Here is an 18,051-nt window from a genome sequence, read left to right as displayed (position 1 = left end):
ATTGCCCAATACAATAAGTGCAACAGTAGGATAGCAAAATAATAAAATGTACTATTCCAACCCCAGTAAGTGCAGCAGTAGGAAAAGTGTTGGATAGCTGAGATGTAAAAATTACTATTCCCACTCTAAAGGGTGCAAACGTAGGGAAAGTGTTTGATAGCAGAGGAGAGAAAAATACTATTCCCACTCCAGTAAGAGCAACAGTAGGTAAAGTTTGGGATAGCAGAGGGTACGAATTACTATTCTCACTCCACTGAGTGCCACAGCAGGATAAGTATTGGATAGTGGAGAGTTAAAATGTACTATTCCCATTCCAGTGAATGCAACAGTAGGGAAAGTGTTGGGTAGCGGAGGAGTAAAAATTACTATTCCCACTACAGCGAGTGCAACAGTAGGAAGAGTGTTGGATAGCGGAGGGGGAAAAATTACTATTTCCACTCCAGTGAATGCAGCAGGAGGGAAAGTGTTGGATAGCAATGAAAAGAAACTACTATTCACACTCAAACAGAATATTTTTTATTCAAAACAATAACAAATATTAATTAACAAAATAAAATTTAAAAATAATAAACATATAAAAAGAACACATATTAAATATTATTTATATATAACAAAAACCTAAACATATTATATAAAATAAATTAATAACTATATTTACAAAAGATTTCTTCTTTTAATACAGATTTTCTTTTACAAACAATAAAACGTTTTTAAAACATAAATGTATTAATTTTATTTCCTTCTCTATAACACAACACAAATACCAAAACACTTCAACATTTTTAATTAAATGTATTAACATATTTAACCTAATTAATAATCAATTAAACAAATGATTATTAATAAATAAAATTAATAAACATCAATCAACTGCACACACTTTAACACTATAATATCCACAACACACACCTAAAATTTATTACACAATTACCATAATTAATTGCCAAGTAATACATAAAAATTATTTAACAACCAATTTTTAAATCATCAATTAAAAATAAATTACTTCCCACCCTTTACACCTATAAAAACCACAACATAAACCTAAAATTATTTACACAATGACCATACTTAATTACCAATTAATTAATTATAATTATTTAAGAACCAATTAGTAATTCATCAATAACAAATAAATTACTTCCCACCCTTTACGCCTATAAAAACCACAACACATACCTAAAATAATTACACAATAACCACAATTATTTACCAATTAATTCAAATTAATTAACAAACAATGATTAATTAATTGATTAAAAATAAATTTCTTCCCACCCAATACACCTATAAACACCACAACACAAACTTACAACTAATTACATAATTACCATAATTAATTACTGTTTAATTAGTTAAATTTAATCAACAAAGAATTAATAATTAGTTAATATAATAATATAATTTACATATTTAACACTTAAACAATTATTAATTAGTTAATAATATGAATCACACATTTAACACTATAACAACTCAATTAAACAAACATTAATAAATACATATTATTCAATACATTTAATATAATTCAATTACCGAAGTACTAATCCAGGGTCCCAACCCTTCATTGTGGGACAATTCCTGTTGGCCAGCCAATCTGGGACCCACACCCACCCTTACAGGCCATGCACGCAACCTTGGCATCATACTGGATCCATTGCTCTCAATAAACTGCCAAAGCAAGTCAGTTTCCTCAGCCTGCTTCTACACACTCCTCCTGCTTCGAAAGACATTCAGATGGATCCCCACAGAATTCAGAAAGACTGTCACCCACGCACTCATCACCAGCAGACTCGACTACGGCAATGCACCCTACTCCGGTGTCACCCAGAAATAACTCAGGAAACCACAAAACGCCACCGCCATACTGGTCCTCGACATCACCTGCTGCAGCCACATCATGCAACACCTCCAACAACTTCACTGGCTCCCGTTCAACAAGAGAATCACCTTTAAGCTCCTCACGCATGCCTACAAAGCTCTCCACAACATAGGACCAGCATACATGAACCTCTGCCTCACATTCTACGTTCCCGCCAGACAACTCTGCACCTCCCATTGCGCCCTAGCCTCCATTCCCAGGATCCACAAGACCAGACCTGGAGGAAGTTCCTTTTCCTACTTTGCCACCAAGACACCCTACCCCTCCATCTCAAGCAATCTGCGTCGCTGACACAATTCAAGAAGGAACTCGAGACCTGGCTCTTCAAATGATCCTCCACACACGGAAGTGCCTTCTGCAGCATACACGGAAATAGGGTAAAAGCTCCCCTCTTCGAATGGCCTGAAGCAGGGCTGCTTATTAGTCTCTCTGTTGTTTTCCTTATTCATAAGCAACCTATCAGAGTGGCTTTTAAGATTAAAGAATTTCCCTCCTAAAATAGCTTTCCATGACATACACACTCTAATGTATACCGATATTGAATTCATATTTGACTTACTACCAATCGGCTTACAACATAATTTGAGGGCTTATTAGTATGGCTGGTGGACTTAGGTCCGCCCGCCACCCAAGCGGTGCTGGGACCGGCCACCTGTGGTGTGACTATCCCACACCGGCAATTAGGATGCCATGGTGGCGGTGGCATCCCCTATTCCCAGCATTGTGGTGGGCGGTGCTGCAACTGCAGGGGGGGTACCCCATGGGCACCCTCCAACACCCGGGGGCCCCGCAACAGGCCCACAATGCCAAGGACTTCATGTCTTTGTCACCGCCACCATATTGGAGCTGTTTTCTGCCCGGTCAACAAGTCGACTGGCGGAAAAGCGACGCAGCCCCCCCCCCCCCGCAGATCCCCCGCCATGGTAATTTGGCGTGGGGAAATGGGACGCGGGTGGATCGCCACAGCCATGCAGGTGGTGGCAATCCGCCCGACATCGTAATCGACCCCTTGGATGGTCTCTTCAGTTATACTGCATAAAATATTCTGAAAATAAATATTTCTAAAACAAAAGGGTTACCATTCAGGGGATGGAAACATTATATTTATTTTAAGTGGTAATTGGGAGGGAAATCAGTAGAAGTAGTAAAGGGGTACACTTGCTTAGGGAGAGCATTTGCACAGATGCTCGAAATAACTCCCATCTTCAGCACTTGGAATTAAAGGCTACAGCCCATGTAATTGCATTAAAGAGTGTTTATTCTTTCTCTGATAAGAGACATTTTTTTCCACTCCTGGAAATATACCATGCTAAAATCCCTCCCACCTTCACACACAAATTTGAATATTTACAAATAAACAAATGGCACATTCTGAATAAGAAGGAAGGTAATTTACAACACAAAATAACCACTACAAGTCAGGCTACTTCGGTTCAGGCACTTTGTTTAGAAGTGTCGCTGATTAGTGCCTATACCAATGCCTTGGCCAATATACTTAGAAGGGCATATAATGTGTTACTTACAGAAAGAGATATTCTGAGAGCTTACCTAAAGTACAAAACATATATGGTTGGGTCCAGTAATTACACTTCTAATGAAAATCTCGTAATAGGATTATTACACTTCAACTGCGCTATATCACTTTTACAGTCTTGGTCGCGGGCCCATCAAAAGCTATTTTAAAAAATATGACACAGCGCCTAAGCTTTGACTTAGACTCTGCTCACTGTTCTCAGTTATCCCACTATAGGTCCTATGCAGCTTCTCTTGCGTATAAGACCTATCAAAAACATTTGAGATTTACACTAGAACACAGCGTTCGACGCAGTATCATTATGCTTCGTCTAAGGATATTGTCTTCAGGAATTTATACTTAATAATGGGACAAAACAAACGAAAAAACAGAATTATGCAAGCTTTGTAGAGGAGGAGAACAAGATTTAGCCTCATGTTTAGATCTGCCCAAATAAAGTTTTTGCAGCAGCTTGGCTTTGTTTCTTAAAACCCATATGTTGTAGATGAAGTCTATTTGCAATTAACAATTTTATTGTCTTAATCAATTTACCCCAAATGAATTTGTTTGTTGCTACTTCAATACATTTTTTAAATCTTTTTTATCTCTGTCTTAAAAAGAACTCTTATTTATTGTTATTAAGTTCAACAACAATGTATTCTCTGTATTTGTTCAAATTGTTGACCTCTTTCCTCAGTTGCAAAGTTGGTTCTAAGTGTGCTTTTTCTTTAGTGTATTTTTTAGATCACTTTTAAATACTACTTATTTTTCTCCTTTTTAACGTTCATGTTACAAAGGGGCCGATTCCGATTTGGTAAAATCCCTTACAAATATCTGTACGGAGCATATTTCCCATACGAATCGTACCCTTAAACGTCCCCATAGGTACGATGAAGTACGATTCGGACCCAAAGCAAATCTCCGTACGAATCATACGAAAGACCATACGACTTAAAAATCCATACAAATCGCATTCGGAAAACGCAGTGCGCGACGTCCGTACGGATTGAAGCAGCATTTTACGACCTAGCAAGTACCATTCGTCTCGTCAACACTTCGTATGACCCTTTTTCTGCGGGAGCTCAAAACGTCCGGAAAAGCAGATATTGACTTGAACCGCGTACGAAACGGAGTCCCCCGGGTACGGTACGTACACCCCATGATTGCAGGGGTACGGTGCATAGGGGTACGGTACATAGGGGTATTGTGCGTAGGGGTACGGTGCGTAGGGCTATGGTGCATAGGGGTACGGTGCGTAGGGGTACGGTGCGTACACCCCATGAATGCAGGGGTACGGTGTGTATGTGATTGTTTGGCTCTCCGTACGAATTGCTCATATGCGACGTTTTCCATACAAATCGCGTTCTCATTCTCTGTTACGGATCGTACTTGTTGGGTCGTACAGCATGTTTACGATCCGTACGGTTCACTTTGAGGGTCTTATCATACGGATTTTCCCTTTTCATACTGTACACAACAATTTGGTCGTATATTTTTCCTACGAATCGAACTACGCGATTCGTACGGAATTGTACGATTCGTAAGAAAGGGCTACGGATTCGATTTGTTGTTCGGATTAGTTTACCGAATCGGAATCGGCCCGAAAGTGTTTAAGAGACACTGTAGCTTTAAAACATCTGCATAGGTGAATGTTTACTAAGTAAAAAAAAATAATGCTAGCATAAACTAGCAACTTTTATTTGATGACATAGTTTATTTTCACTTTTTATTTTTGTTTCATATGCTTGCAATACAAACAACCATTGCACCAGATTGCCAAGATCAAGCCTATTGGCTTTGCTAATGTTCTAAGTGGTATTCAATTTTTCCTTTTTTTTCAGTTCCTCTTTAATCAGTTTGTTCTGGAAACAGGCATAAAACACATAGGTAAAACCAGAAAGCAAAAGGTTTAGATCACAAGATGAGGTCTCCGCCACACCTTCACAACGCTGCCCACACACAATGCCACGAATGATAGATAGGTGACATTGTCTTGCTGTTTGAGGGGTAATGTTGGAATTGTGTTATTCTATGGCAGTGTCTATCTATGGATAGACGCTGGATGCTTGATAATGTTCTGTAATCTAAAAACACACAAGATACAGAGGGATGAGAGGACAACGATCCCTCTTCGAACTCCCCCTCAACAATTATATCTCACAAAAATAAGAGGGATAATAAAATTGCATGAAGGTAGGTGAGTGTGTGGGAATGCACCCAATTTTATAAAACTGTAATACCCACAACATTATTCACCAGTACACAATGACTACTTTTCCACTCCAAGAGAATAGACAAAGTTATGAAATTAATAAATGCAATAAGTCTGTGTTAAAAAAAACAAAAAACAGAAAGCTATTCATTAGTGAAAAGTGAACTAAATAAAAATAGGAAAGAAGGTAAGCAAAAAAGTTCATACAATAAGGTAAAGACAGACAAGAAAAGTCTGTCCCTGCTCCATCAGGATAGGCAGCCCCAAGTTTACCTGCTTATGTGGCTGTCCTTTTTTGGTCTCACCTACAGGCAACATTTTTAATTCAGCAAGCAAGTAACTCATGCAAAGCACTCATGATATTCTCAAAGAAGCTAATTATTGAAATAAAAGATAATGTATAAAATAGCAACAGGTGAAAATATTTTAATCTGTAACTATTTTCCCTGATGGCCGATTTACCATGGGGATATATTCTTACGTCTGTGAGGCCCTGCTGGGCACAGGGATTTAAAGTGTTTGCTATTTTATTCATTTATTTTCTTCACATTTTGGGGCATATTTACAAGGAGTTAATGCCACCAGAATATCACATTTTCCGACGTTCTGGTGGCATTAAGTCCTTCGCCTTATTTATGAGGTGGCGTCAAGCCACTTAAAGTGGCTTATTGCCGCCTTGTAAATAATGCACAGTTCACGCAGCACTTAGCGTGAAAGTGGAGTGCAATGGGTGTTGCCATGGGTGTTCCACCGCAACACCCTTTGCTATTTGACACTGCCCCATAATTTCAAGGTATGGGGCAGCGCCAAAAATATCACCAGAGAATATCTGATCTTAAGCAGGCGATACGAGGTGAAATGTTTCATTTAGCCCGTTCCTTCACATAAACAATCACCCCTGCAGCGCAGCCCCCCTTGCAAAATGGTGCAAAGGTGCCTGCACTGGTGCTAGGCAGCTGCTTTATGCCCGCAGAAATGCAGTGGTGCACCACATTATTGTAAATACAGCGTATCCCTGTTTTTTGAAACTGATGGAGTGTGGCGTTACCAATTTTGCAGTAACACAGCGCTTCGCCAGATTCCAGAAAATAGGCCCCTTTGTGTTTTAAGGGATTTTGACACCACATTAACATTTACAAAATCTTTGGCCCAAAGCAAATAAAAATAATTCACTCAATAGACGTTTAGCACACAGAAAACAAATGGCATATATGCTGCTAACCCTTGCAAATGATAATAAAAGAAGATGTTATACAGTAACTCAAGAGTGCTTAGAAAGGAGACCTTTTCAAAGAACTAGAAGCAGTAACCTTCAGATTCCTAGATGCAACCAGTTGACGGAGGAGAGGTAATTAGCCAAATAATGTTGGAGGAATGATCACATAAATGTAATTTCTGTAACAAACAAATTGATAAGCAAATGCAGATCTGCACGGAATAATTTAGCATCCAAAAACATATTTTATTCCACAATAACTCCTACATCAAAACTAGCCCTGAGTTGAGCAAGGCAGTTCCAGTGAGGAACAGAAGAAGTTTAGATTCAGATGACAACTTTCTTGAGTGCTGCTACTGGGCAGCGGCGTAACATTAGGCCTCGAACTGCAGGTGGTCCCCTCCTGCACTTTGCACGGGCAGCGGGCCCCTGGCCTGAGAGCTCCTGACTGGGTTTAGTGGGCTGGACCCTCCATGCACTTGGCACGGGTGTCCCCTCAAGTTTTCTTACGCCACTGCCGCAGGACTACTCCCTTTCTGCCTCATACAGGAAAAAAATGTCCTCTCAGATTCCATTATGAGGATGATTATCAGCCACAACGTATTTGATTTACAGTTTAGGTTCAAAATGTTTAGCATTTCGCAAACTCAGGAAAAGATTGAACTTCATAAGCAACGTGTATGACAGCCTTCCCAATGAGGTATTTGAGGTTAAAGGAGTAAGGGCTGATAGTGTACTGTTTAAAGAAGATGAACCCAGGTGTTAAAGCATGATTATTTTCCGAATGGCAGGTTTGCTATGGGCTGACATGGATACTTGTGAGGTCTCCTTTACTTTGTATTATCCTTTTGATAAAGTAGAGTTACAAAGATCATGGTTGCTTGTCCCAGTCTATCACTGAGCAGCATTATGTGTGGACAATTAGGAGCATGGGAATGAGAGTGAAGTAAAATTATTTGTTGTTCACTAGGAGGATTTTGGTGAAAATATCAAGACTTCAGCTTCAGACCTCACTTTCTCTAACTTTTGTTTTCTAGTTACTATGTGGGAATGTGTGGAGATGGTGCTAACGACTGTGGGGTGAGTATAAGAAGCACTGTGAGGTAATCCCCAACACTGTTAGATGAAGAAGGCAGGCAAGTGTTGATTGTAGGTCTATATTGTAGGATCTTTACAAGAGACTTCATCCTTCAGTTTGCAGATGCAACTGCTCTACAATTCAACATTAAACATTCTACACTATCCATATTCTATGACAGAACACTATGATGTAAATATGTAAGGGACAGGAAGGAAGTACTAAGAAGTTACAAGAACACAACATCACCTCCCTTTTATTACAATAAACAAATAAATATAAAAATAAGAATTACAAGAATGTGGTACAATATAACACTCTATATACAATCTTGGAGACAAAGAGGAACTCTTCTCTGCCTATATGGCTTTCCCACCACAGATTGTCATGAACTAGGAGAGACATCTGAAGAATTCTCCTCATAATATGTAATTGAACATTTGGCTATTCTATTGAGGTTCCATACTTTATGGTCTTGTGTTCTGACCGCATTAACTAACAGTTTGATTACTTTGATAGGTAGACTGAATTTTGAGAACCCGAATCTCCTTTCTGTAAGTTTTATTCTGACTCAGTCACCAACATTAACTGCAGTCTTTTTCACTGCTTTTCTAGCATCAAAGACCATCTTCCTCTTATACATTTTCTCAAACTCACGTTCTTTCCAATCAACGTTACTATCAACCTCACCACCTACTTCTTTTATTTTTGATGTAACACAAGCAGGTTTAAAATGAGTGCTACCTAACTTTCTTTTGAATAATGTAAAAGGAGAAACGCCCGTCGGTGAATGAGGTGTGAGTCTGTATTCACAAACTTTCCTTTTAACTGCTTCTTCCAAATGTCTGTGGGACACAAAAGCTAGTTGCATGTATTCTTTGAAAACCCTGACAAATCTCTCAACAACCCCATTGCATTCTGGGTGGTAGAGTGCGGCACGCTTATGTGTAACTCATCTGTCAAGCAAAAACTGTTCCACCAAGCGAGAGGTAAATTGTACCCCGTTATCAGTCAATATAGAGTTATGGAAACCCTCGTTTACAAAAAGATCATCAAGGAAAGTCATAACCGCGGAAGAGTCCACACTATTAACAATTTTTATGATGGGCCACCTAGAGAACATGTCGATACAAACCAACACATGCCGATCCTGAGTTTTGACCTTAACAGGTCCTAAGATGTCTAGAGCAATGTCCACCCAAGGACCAGTGGCTTGTTTTCTTAGAACCATGGGCTGTGTTCTACATTTGAAAATCTTGTCACTGATAGAACATTGTGAACAACACCGCACAGACCTCTCAATTTGAGTGTCCATTGCGGGCCACCAATATGCTTCCTTTATCCTTTCTTTTGTTTTAGCTATACCCATATGACTCGTGTGTGCATTGTCAATAAGCTTTTGGCGCAAACTCAACAGAGGAACTAGTTAACTTCCCCTGAACAGCAGGTCATTGTGTAAATACATTTCTTCCTTGGCGCTCCAAAGCCCCTTAATATTTTCATCATATTCACGTTTCTCACCCCATCCTTCACGCATGAGAGAAATTACACGCTGCAATACTGGATCACCTCTTAGACTAGCAGTCCATTCCTCTTCCGTGATCACACCCTAAATCACAACACACATTTTTAGATCTTCAGAAGAGTCCTCGCCCATAAAGTATTCATCTTCTTTGCTATCAGAAGCTGCATCGCCACTAAGTCTTGATAAGCAATCTGCAGGAATATTATCAGTCCCTCGCAAATATGAGACCTGAAATTCAAAGTCCTACAATGCTACTACCCATTTCCTTATTCTGTGAGAGACACAATCAATACCCTTCTTCTCAAACACTTCTTTGAGAGGTTCATGGTCCGTAACCACTGTAAAATGCTTACCCCACAACATTTTTTTTAGTTTTCGAGCAGCCCAATAGACAGCCAAAGCTTCTTTTTCTATTACTGAGTAGTTGCACTCAGTCCCTCTTAGCAGTCTTGAAATAAACAAAATGGTATTATCCACTTTATCCCCACTTTGTAAAAGGACTGCTCCCAGTCCTTTGCAACTTGCATCTGTCATTATGTAAGACTCTTTAGTGGGGTCAAAACTTGAAAAATTTTGTGCATTATTCAAACAATCTTTGATTAAATCAAATTCAACACAGCATGATTTATCCCAAATGATCAGGTTTATTTTAGCGAAACCAGGAACGAATTTATTATAGATCTCTGCCATGCCTAAGAATTTAACTTGTTCTTCTTTGTTCTCAGGATACTTGAGATGGGTGATAGTTTCTACTAAAGAAGGTTTGGGTTTAATGCCTAAGCCTAAAATCAAATGCCCAAGAAATTCAATTACTTTCACATCAAGCTTACACTTGTCTAGCCTGAGAGCGAGACCTGACTCCTCTAGTTTAAATAAGACTTGATTGACTCTCTCGACATTGCTCTTGTTCGGTGACACCATGAACAAGAACATCGTCTTGGTAGACCTTAATGCCATTAATGCCGATCAGTATGTTATCCATTACCCTTTGAAACACCGAGGCTGCAGAAATTAAGCCAAAAGCGATTCTAAGAAATTTGTAGGTGCCAAATGGTGTTATAAAAGTTGTCAGGTCTTGGCAGGAGGGATGTAATCTGACCTGATGATAGGCAGATGTTAAATCTAGTGTTGAAAAGTGAGTGGAACCATTCAAAGAGGACAACATCTCTGTAATGTTGGGCACAGGGTAGTGGTCTACTACAACTGCTTTATTGTGTTCTCTCATATCAATACATAATCTGGCCTGTCCATTGGCCTTTTGGGCCATAACAACCGGAGATACCCATTCTATAGCTTCAACTTTCTGTATGACTCCATTCTCCAAGAGTTTATTCAGCTCACTTTTCATTTTGTCCCTAACCAAGAGTGGTACATTCCTGACTTTGGCAACCTTGGGCAGAGAATCATTCTTTAATTTGATGAGGTGCAAATATTTTTTTAGACATCCAAGTTTCTTATCAAAGACCCTGGGGAATTTCTTCAACCAGTCTCTGACACTGAAGCAACATTGGGAATATCTCTGAGACACACTTGTGGAACCTCATTTGGATCTAAATAGACACCTAGATCTCGTTGATGAGACAAACTGATTAGTGAGTCTCCTTTCATTGACACATACATTTTTCCTGCAGTAATTCTACCTCTGAAATCTATACTGCCCAAGAAATAACCTAGCAAATTTATAATTTGCCATGCACAGGCTGCCTCTAAGTGAACAAGCAAAGTTTATTGGTGAGGCTGCATGTCCTTGATGCATCAGTGGGAGAAGCAGCTGGGTCATGAAGATAGTCCCTTCACTATTATCTAGGATCAAATTATTAATAACTCTAACTCCTCCTAGAACTTGATTGGTCGGAACCACTGCTCTATAAAGTCCTTGTGTGGCTACAAATGGTGTCAGGAGAAGCACAACCAGCATGTGTCAAACAACATCAGTACATTTATTTATCACATGGACCAGGCAGCCATCCTGTATGTAAGAGTCTCTTCATGCCTTCAGAAAGGAAGAAGGTTCTCTTTCCGGCAGTGTAGTGTCTTAATTCTTTTTTGCCAGTTGTGCTTTGCGGGGTGTCAGTTAGAACTGTATTACATTGCAGTGCAAAAGCAATTCACATGTAAATATATAATATTCAAAAGCTTCCTCGAGGACTAATAACCTTTACACACATTTTTGTTCAACAGGCACTTAGAACGGCTCACGTTGGTATCTCACTTTCGGAGCAAGAAGCGTCAATGGCTTCGCCCTTCACATCGCAAACCCCGAATATTAAATGTGTTTCTGAAGTCATCAAGTAAGCCAAATACTGCATATTGTTAGTATTAAGTGAAAAACAATTCATGCACTGGTCATAGGAAAAGACACACTGTAAACAGAAGTGTCATATTCTCATGGGTAAACTTACACATGCACATTTACTCAAGTGTAAATCTACTTCTCCTGCACCAGTGTACAAGTGAACACTTTTTTCTAGTCACCATTTTCAAGTGTATATTTATACCTAAGTGCAGATTTAAATGTCTCAAACCCCTCGGCTCATGGAGTGGAAACAACTAAGACTCAAACTACATGTGTAAAGTTACCACTGGTAAATGTTTACATGTAGATGAAGAGCCCAGACACCCTGATGAAGATCTCCTTATTGGAAAGTATTGAGAAAATTATTAAAGTTCATACGTTAGTTAAAAAAATACTAAAATTGTTTTAATGTCATATTATAAATGTAAAGTGAATAAAATAATTACTGCTCCAATAAGAACAATCCAGCTGGTCCTCCATGAACCAGAACACAAGTGTGTGTGAGTTCTTTAAAACACTGCCTGCTGGCTCCATAGTGGTATCTCAGGTGCATACAATGGTTCTTTGCCCACTCTACTGACATATTTGTGCCAGCAATACTATGCAACCCAGGCCACAGTTGTAAACCTCAACAGTCGCTTCTTCATTCCCAACGACACTCCCACACCCCCTACATCTCCTCAATCCTGATGTATCTGTGTGGCCTTCAGATATGCCCAGACTGGAGTCCATCTGATTGGCCATAACATATGGCTGTACAATAGCATACTTCCACATTGGGAATCCTCATGTCTTTGTCACTTAGAGTCGCGTCAGCTTTGCTAGCTCCAGCCGTGTCCTCAGGTATGCTCATTTAGGTTTTGTGAGAATAGTTTACTTCTGTGAAGAATGATTTAGTCAGCATCATTAGGATGACTACAAAGCGATGAAAGAGGCAAGCCTTGAATAAAAAGGGAGAGAAACCTTAATTCCATTGATTACCATGCCAACATATCCCACTATCCTAATATTAAGTTTTCATCAGTGTGGTACACCTGCACACCAGGTACCTGAAGAGATCAGGTGCGCACTTAAGCATGAGTTGGCATATTCTGGATTTGACCTGTCAGAAAAACAGGAAATAAGCAGGATTTCCCCCAATTTACTTTTAAACCTGCGTGTGATCCAGACGCCTCTAGGATGATCATAATACCCGGCAGACTGTGACTGGGTCCCCTTAGATATAATATGCATCATTCATCTCACAGAGACCATACATAGGTTTGCCAATAATCTAGTGCCCCAGTTGACAGAGCAGTAACGGAGAACACAGGCAAGGGGATCCATTGTGAGAGCAAAGAGGAGTGCTGAAAGCGGCAGCCCTGATACATCCCTCGTGGAATCCTCTATGGCTGAGAGAATACCTGCTCAGTCGGCAAACATGATATTGTAATAACATACAGTAGTTTTATCCATTTAAGGACATTATGTATTAACCCTAGTTTTTGTAACACTGCAAATATAAATTGCAATCTAGCATATCGAAGGCTTTCTAGGAGGCCACTACTCAGTGTGAGAAAGTCCTCGGCACCCTGTCCAGCATCAGGAAGAGCTGCTAAGGTTCAAATGAGTGCTGCATCCAGGGATAAATTAGTTTTGGTCTGGCTCTACCAGTTCACCCATGCAGAGCATCAGTTTGCTCACCAGCAGCTTCCTCAGTATTTTATAGACTGTGGGGCATATTATCAAGGGGGTCTATCTCCGCTTTTTTGGCTTTAAAAGCCAAGAAAGCGGAGATAAAATTATCTCCCTATTAGCTAGCTGTCGCTAACACCAGTTAGCGACAGCTAGTAGGAGATAGCGACCATCTTGGGCCCCACTTTGCATGTCAGTGATATTTATCACTAATGACATGCAAAGTGGGCGTGCCAAGATGTTAGTGACTGGAAACGGTCGCCAACATCGCTATCTCCTATTACCAACTTATGGAGATATTCGCGCTAAGCGCTAAGCGCGAATATCTCCAAAAGCTAACACCTGCCCTGAGCAGTTCTTAGCCATGTTATCCAATGGGAGGTGGATAACATGGCTAAGAGCATTAGCTCGGTAATGCATGAATATTGCTGACTTTTCAGCGATATTCATGCATTGCGGCCGATTTTTATCGCATTTGCGATAAACCTTGGTAATACCAAGGTTTATTTGCGATAAAAATCGCCGCAGCTCAGCGGTAAATTTTTGTCTCTAACCAAGCAATAGCGATAATTATCGCTATTGCTTGGTAATATGCCCCTGTGTTCAGTAACTTAAGTGGCCTACACAATATAGCATTCAGTGGGTGACTCCCCACTTAAGGTAGGACTACTATAGTGGCCACTCAAGTGGCTGCTGGAAAAGATCACCCTCAGAAGTCATGTTTGTACAGATTCAGCAATTTAGGGGCTAAGCGACCTTTATATATAGAAAATAATTCTGGTGGCAGGTCATCTACACCAGGCATGTTTCCCCTGGCCAATTGATCAACTGCCAAGGCTACTTCTTACACAGACCAGGGGGCATCCAGTGCCAATCTATGTTCTCCAGACAAAATTGTTAAAGCTCTGCTGTTCATATATTGCATCATTTCATATTTCCCCTACTCCACAGGGGCTGAGAATAAGTTCACATAGTAGTCATCGAAGGCCTGATTTATTTCAAGTTATGTAAGCAGATTATTGCAATCGGGTAATGTAATTGCTTTTGCTCGGCAGCCAGGCCAGCAACTAGCCTGTTTTCTCCCCCTGCCCATTCTGTCTGGCCAGCTACTCCTGGTATCTTACCCCCTCAGTTTACACATCACATGGTGGCACATTAATAGTCCCTCGATCCTATAAGTATTTTTAAGGAAGGCTCCCTATATAACAGCCTTAAATGCATTCAATTCAGAGGCCATTTCTCCACCTCTCCCCTCAGTTTCCATAAAATAACAGATTTTAGGTTTCCCACAATCGTCATGCAGTTGCCAATTCAGCAGTAATAGCGGGATCCGTAACCATCTCTCACATTCATAACGGACTATGATCAAATGAACTCAACCAAGAAAAATAGCAGTAAGGGATACTAAGGGGCCCATTAGGATGGCGGGCAGATTGCCCTCACCAGGCTGGGGGTAGCCACCGCCAACCTGGCGGGGGCAATCTGCCCGCCATCCTCACCTAAATGACCTCCCGCCATATTAGTAGGGCAGAGGGACCGCGGCGGACGGAAAGACCGTCCGCCGCTTTTCCGCCCCGGTCGCCTTGCGAACGGGGCGGAAAAGGTCTAATATGGTGGCGGTGTCTAATAGACACCACCATCCATATTAGAATGGGCTTGTTTAGATGCCTTTCCGTGGCGGCAATGCCGCCACGGAAAGGCATGCAGTCTTCACTTTGGGGGTCCCCTGTGGGCCCCCAGAGTGAAGGAGAAGTGGGGGGTGCACACGGGGTATCTGTGTTACCCCCCTGCATTTGCATAAACAAAGCGGCAGGCAACGCTCTGTGCCTGCCGCTTTGTTTATGTAAATGCCTTTGTTTATGCAAATGCATACGTGCATTTTTAGCATTGTGGCGGGCGGTGCTGAGAGCACCGCCCGCCACAATGCTAAAAAGGCAGGATGCACCTGCCACAGTGGCGGGCGCATCCTAATACCCCCCACGGGACCCCTGCCCTTATGGCAGGCAACCCAATAACCGATAGTCCGCCCGCCATCCTAATGACCCCCTCATTACCATAAAATGCTACCAACACTTATTATTAGCGATTGGTTTCACCTGAGGTGAGAGAACATTGGTGCAGTGAGGTTGGCCATACATGCCCCTCGGGAGTCAACTATCGAATTGGCCCATCATCTCCTTGAAGCTTTGGGAATAATTATTTCCAGCCTGAATTGTTAACGTCACAATTAAAGGATTTGATATTTGTGGAACCAATCGCTAATATTAAGTGTTGGTAGAGTTTTATGGTAACTGACATGACAGCATGGATTGACGTTTCGCAACTCATTGAGCTTGGAAACGTGCGTTAACTGGGATTACATTTGAATTACTTTTTTAGCGTGAACATCGTGAAATTTGCCCTGAGGAAGCCCCCTGTGGGGCGAAACGTGTTGGCTGTTTATGGAACAACACGTGGCATTCTGTGTGACGATAAAAGATTAAAGATTCACCACTGTGAAATCAAGGAAGAATTTGGACATGATTAATACATTGTGCATTTATGCGTTGAATAACTGTTATGTTGCCTCTCTGTGCTCTTAGTATTGTTATGATGTTATGTTAGGTTAAAATCATTTATAGAGCGCACTTTCACCAGACAGTTTCATGGCGCTGTGAACGGGGGCAGCAACTGAATGAATGGTGGGCAGAGCCTTACTCATATGCCTGAGAGAACAACAGTGTTTTCAAAAGGGATCTGAAGTGGGTGTAAGACGTTGTTGATCTGAATTCCAAGGGGAGGGAGTTCCAGAAGTGAGGCGCAAGAAATGAGAATCTGAGACCACCGTGTTTCTTTCGTTTGAAGGTGGGGGTAGTAAGCAAGGATAAGTGAGAGGAGCGAAGATCACGGGAAGGAAGATACCGATGGGTCAAGGAGGAGATGAAAGCTGGACCAAGACCGGCCAAGGCTTTAAAGATAATACAGTCCAGTTTGAATTCACAGCGTTTCGCCATTTAGAGCCAGTGGAGGCTCTTCATCAAAGGGCGAACATGGTGGTGCCTGGGTTGGTGAACGATGACCCTCGCTGCCTGGTTTTTTACCAGTTGCAGACGACGGAGCTGATAGGCGGGGATGCCAAAAATAAAGTGAATTGGCATAGTCAAAGCGGGAAATGACCAAGGCCAGGAGAACCAGGGTCAGGGCATGCGTAGTTAAAAATCTAGAGATCTTTCGGATTCTGCGAAGGTGGAAGAAGCAAGAAGACACCACTGCAATGATCTGAGGCTTCATGGAAAGATCTTTGCAGATTATAACCCCTAGGCTCTAACAGATTCCGTGGGTCGGGGAGGATTGCCTAGGAGGGGGGGGGCAAAAGATGGAGTTCCATGTGTTAAAAGTGCCTCCAGTCAGGATCAGCTCAGTCTTATTGGGGTTAAGTTTTAGTTGATTGGTCAACATCCAATCGCTGATGAGGCTCATTGTGCACTGAAAGTTATTGACTGAGATATCAGAGGAGTCGATTTCAAACACCAGCTGGATGTCATCTGCATAGTTTAAAGCAGCGACCTTGCTTTTGCGCAGGGCCCAGAGCAGGGGAGACAGGTACAGGTTAAAAAGAAGGGGAGAGAGGGAGGATCCCTGGGGGACTTACCTAACTTTCTCTGCTGAGAAGTTGGTAAGGCTGACAGCTTGATGTTGGTTACTGAGGAAGGAGGAAATCCACTTCAGAGCCATGATCAAATCAAGTTTTACTTAAATATTCCTCCTCTATAATTTCTAATATATAGCTAGGTCTGATGGGAAACCTATCTAGTCTTGTGTGTATCTTACGCATATTGGAACAAAAAAGAGAATCCCCAATCCTAGCAGGACTCTCCTTTCATGCTTCCATGAGCTGCCAGTGCCCAGTCCAGAGGGCAAACTCACTGGAGATCGCGTTGCAAGGAGCCCCCTGTAGAGGAAGTAGAGATCCATACTTTTAGTCACATCCGTTACTATGTTAAAATGTACACCCATCATGCACGCTGGAGCATTTTCAAATCACCTGCAGGTTGGGAGCAGACTTGCTTTCCCCGCACGTCCTCCTGCGGGTTGGGAAACTACTATGTTTCGTGAATATCACGGCTCCCTTAACCTGTTCCAACAACACCGATATCAGTGGGAGCGGGTACTGATTACGTATGATGATTGTGTTTAAGGCACGAAAGTCTATACATGTCCTTAATTCTCTGTTGGCTTTAGGAATAAAAAATAACGGAGAGGCCGCAGGTGAAATGGACGGACGTATGAATCCTCTGGCCAAATATTCGTCTAAATATTGGCGCAGGTGTTTATTTTTGGGTTCAGTTAGAGCATAAACCCTTCCACAGGGTACCACTGAATCAGGTTTCAAGTCAATCCTACAATCGTTGAGCCTGTGAGGAGGCAACACTTCCGCCATCCGATCATCAAACACATCTTCAAATTGTTGATAACTTGCGGGCAATACTGTTTCTTTCTCTGCAGCGGTGGCAATGTGGAATTGGTGTTCCCAGGTGGGACTAAACGAGTTGGAACCTTTCCAACAATGTTCTCTGCAAAAATCAGAATCCAGACTCAATGTTTTCTGATTCCAGTCAATATTGGGGTTGTGGGTAGATAGCTAAGGTAACCCCAATATGATGTCGTATAATGGG

At 41.4% G+C, this 18,051-nt stretch overlaps 1 protein-coding gene across 2 annotated transcripts in view; it reads left to right on the top strand.

Moving 5' to 3' along the window:
- The window catches only part of LOC144792208 (putative cation-transporting ATPase 13A4), a 408,029-nt gene that overhangs the window by 333,278 nt on the left and 56,700 nt on the right, over positions 1–18,051 (top strand). For both annotated transcript variants that reach the window (XM_078667109.1, XM_078667108.1), the window contains 2 exons: positions 7,861–7,903; positions 11,608–11,717. In XM_078667109.1, the coding sequence (XP_078523235.1) occupies positions 7,861–7,903; positions 11,608–11,717 (153 nt within the window). The remainder of the gene's footprint in view (positions 1–7,860; positions 7,904–11,607; positions 11,718–18,051) is intronic.

This window comes from Lissotriton helveticus, chromosome 11 (genome assembly GCF_964261635.1).
Source record: "Lissotriton helveticus chromosome 11, aLisHel1.1, whole genome shotgun sequence".
NCBI lineage: Eukaryota > Metazoa > Chordata > Amphibia > Caudata > Salamandridae > Lissotriton > Lissotriton helveticus.
This window is presented reverse-complemented; position numbering and strand designations above follow the sequence as displayed.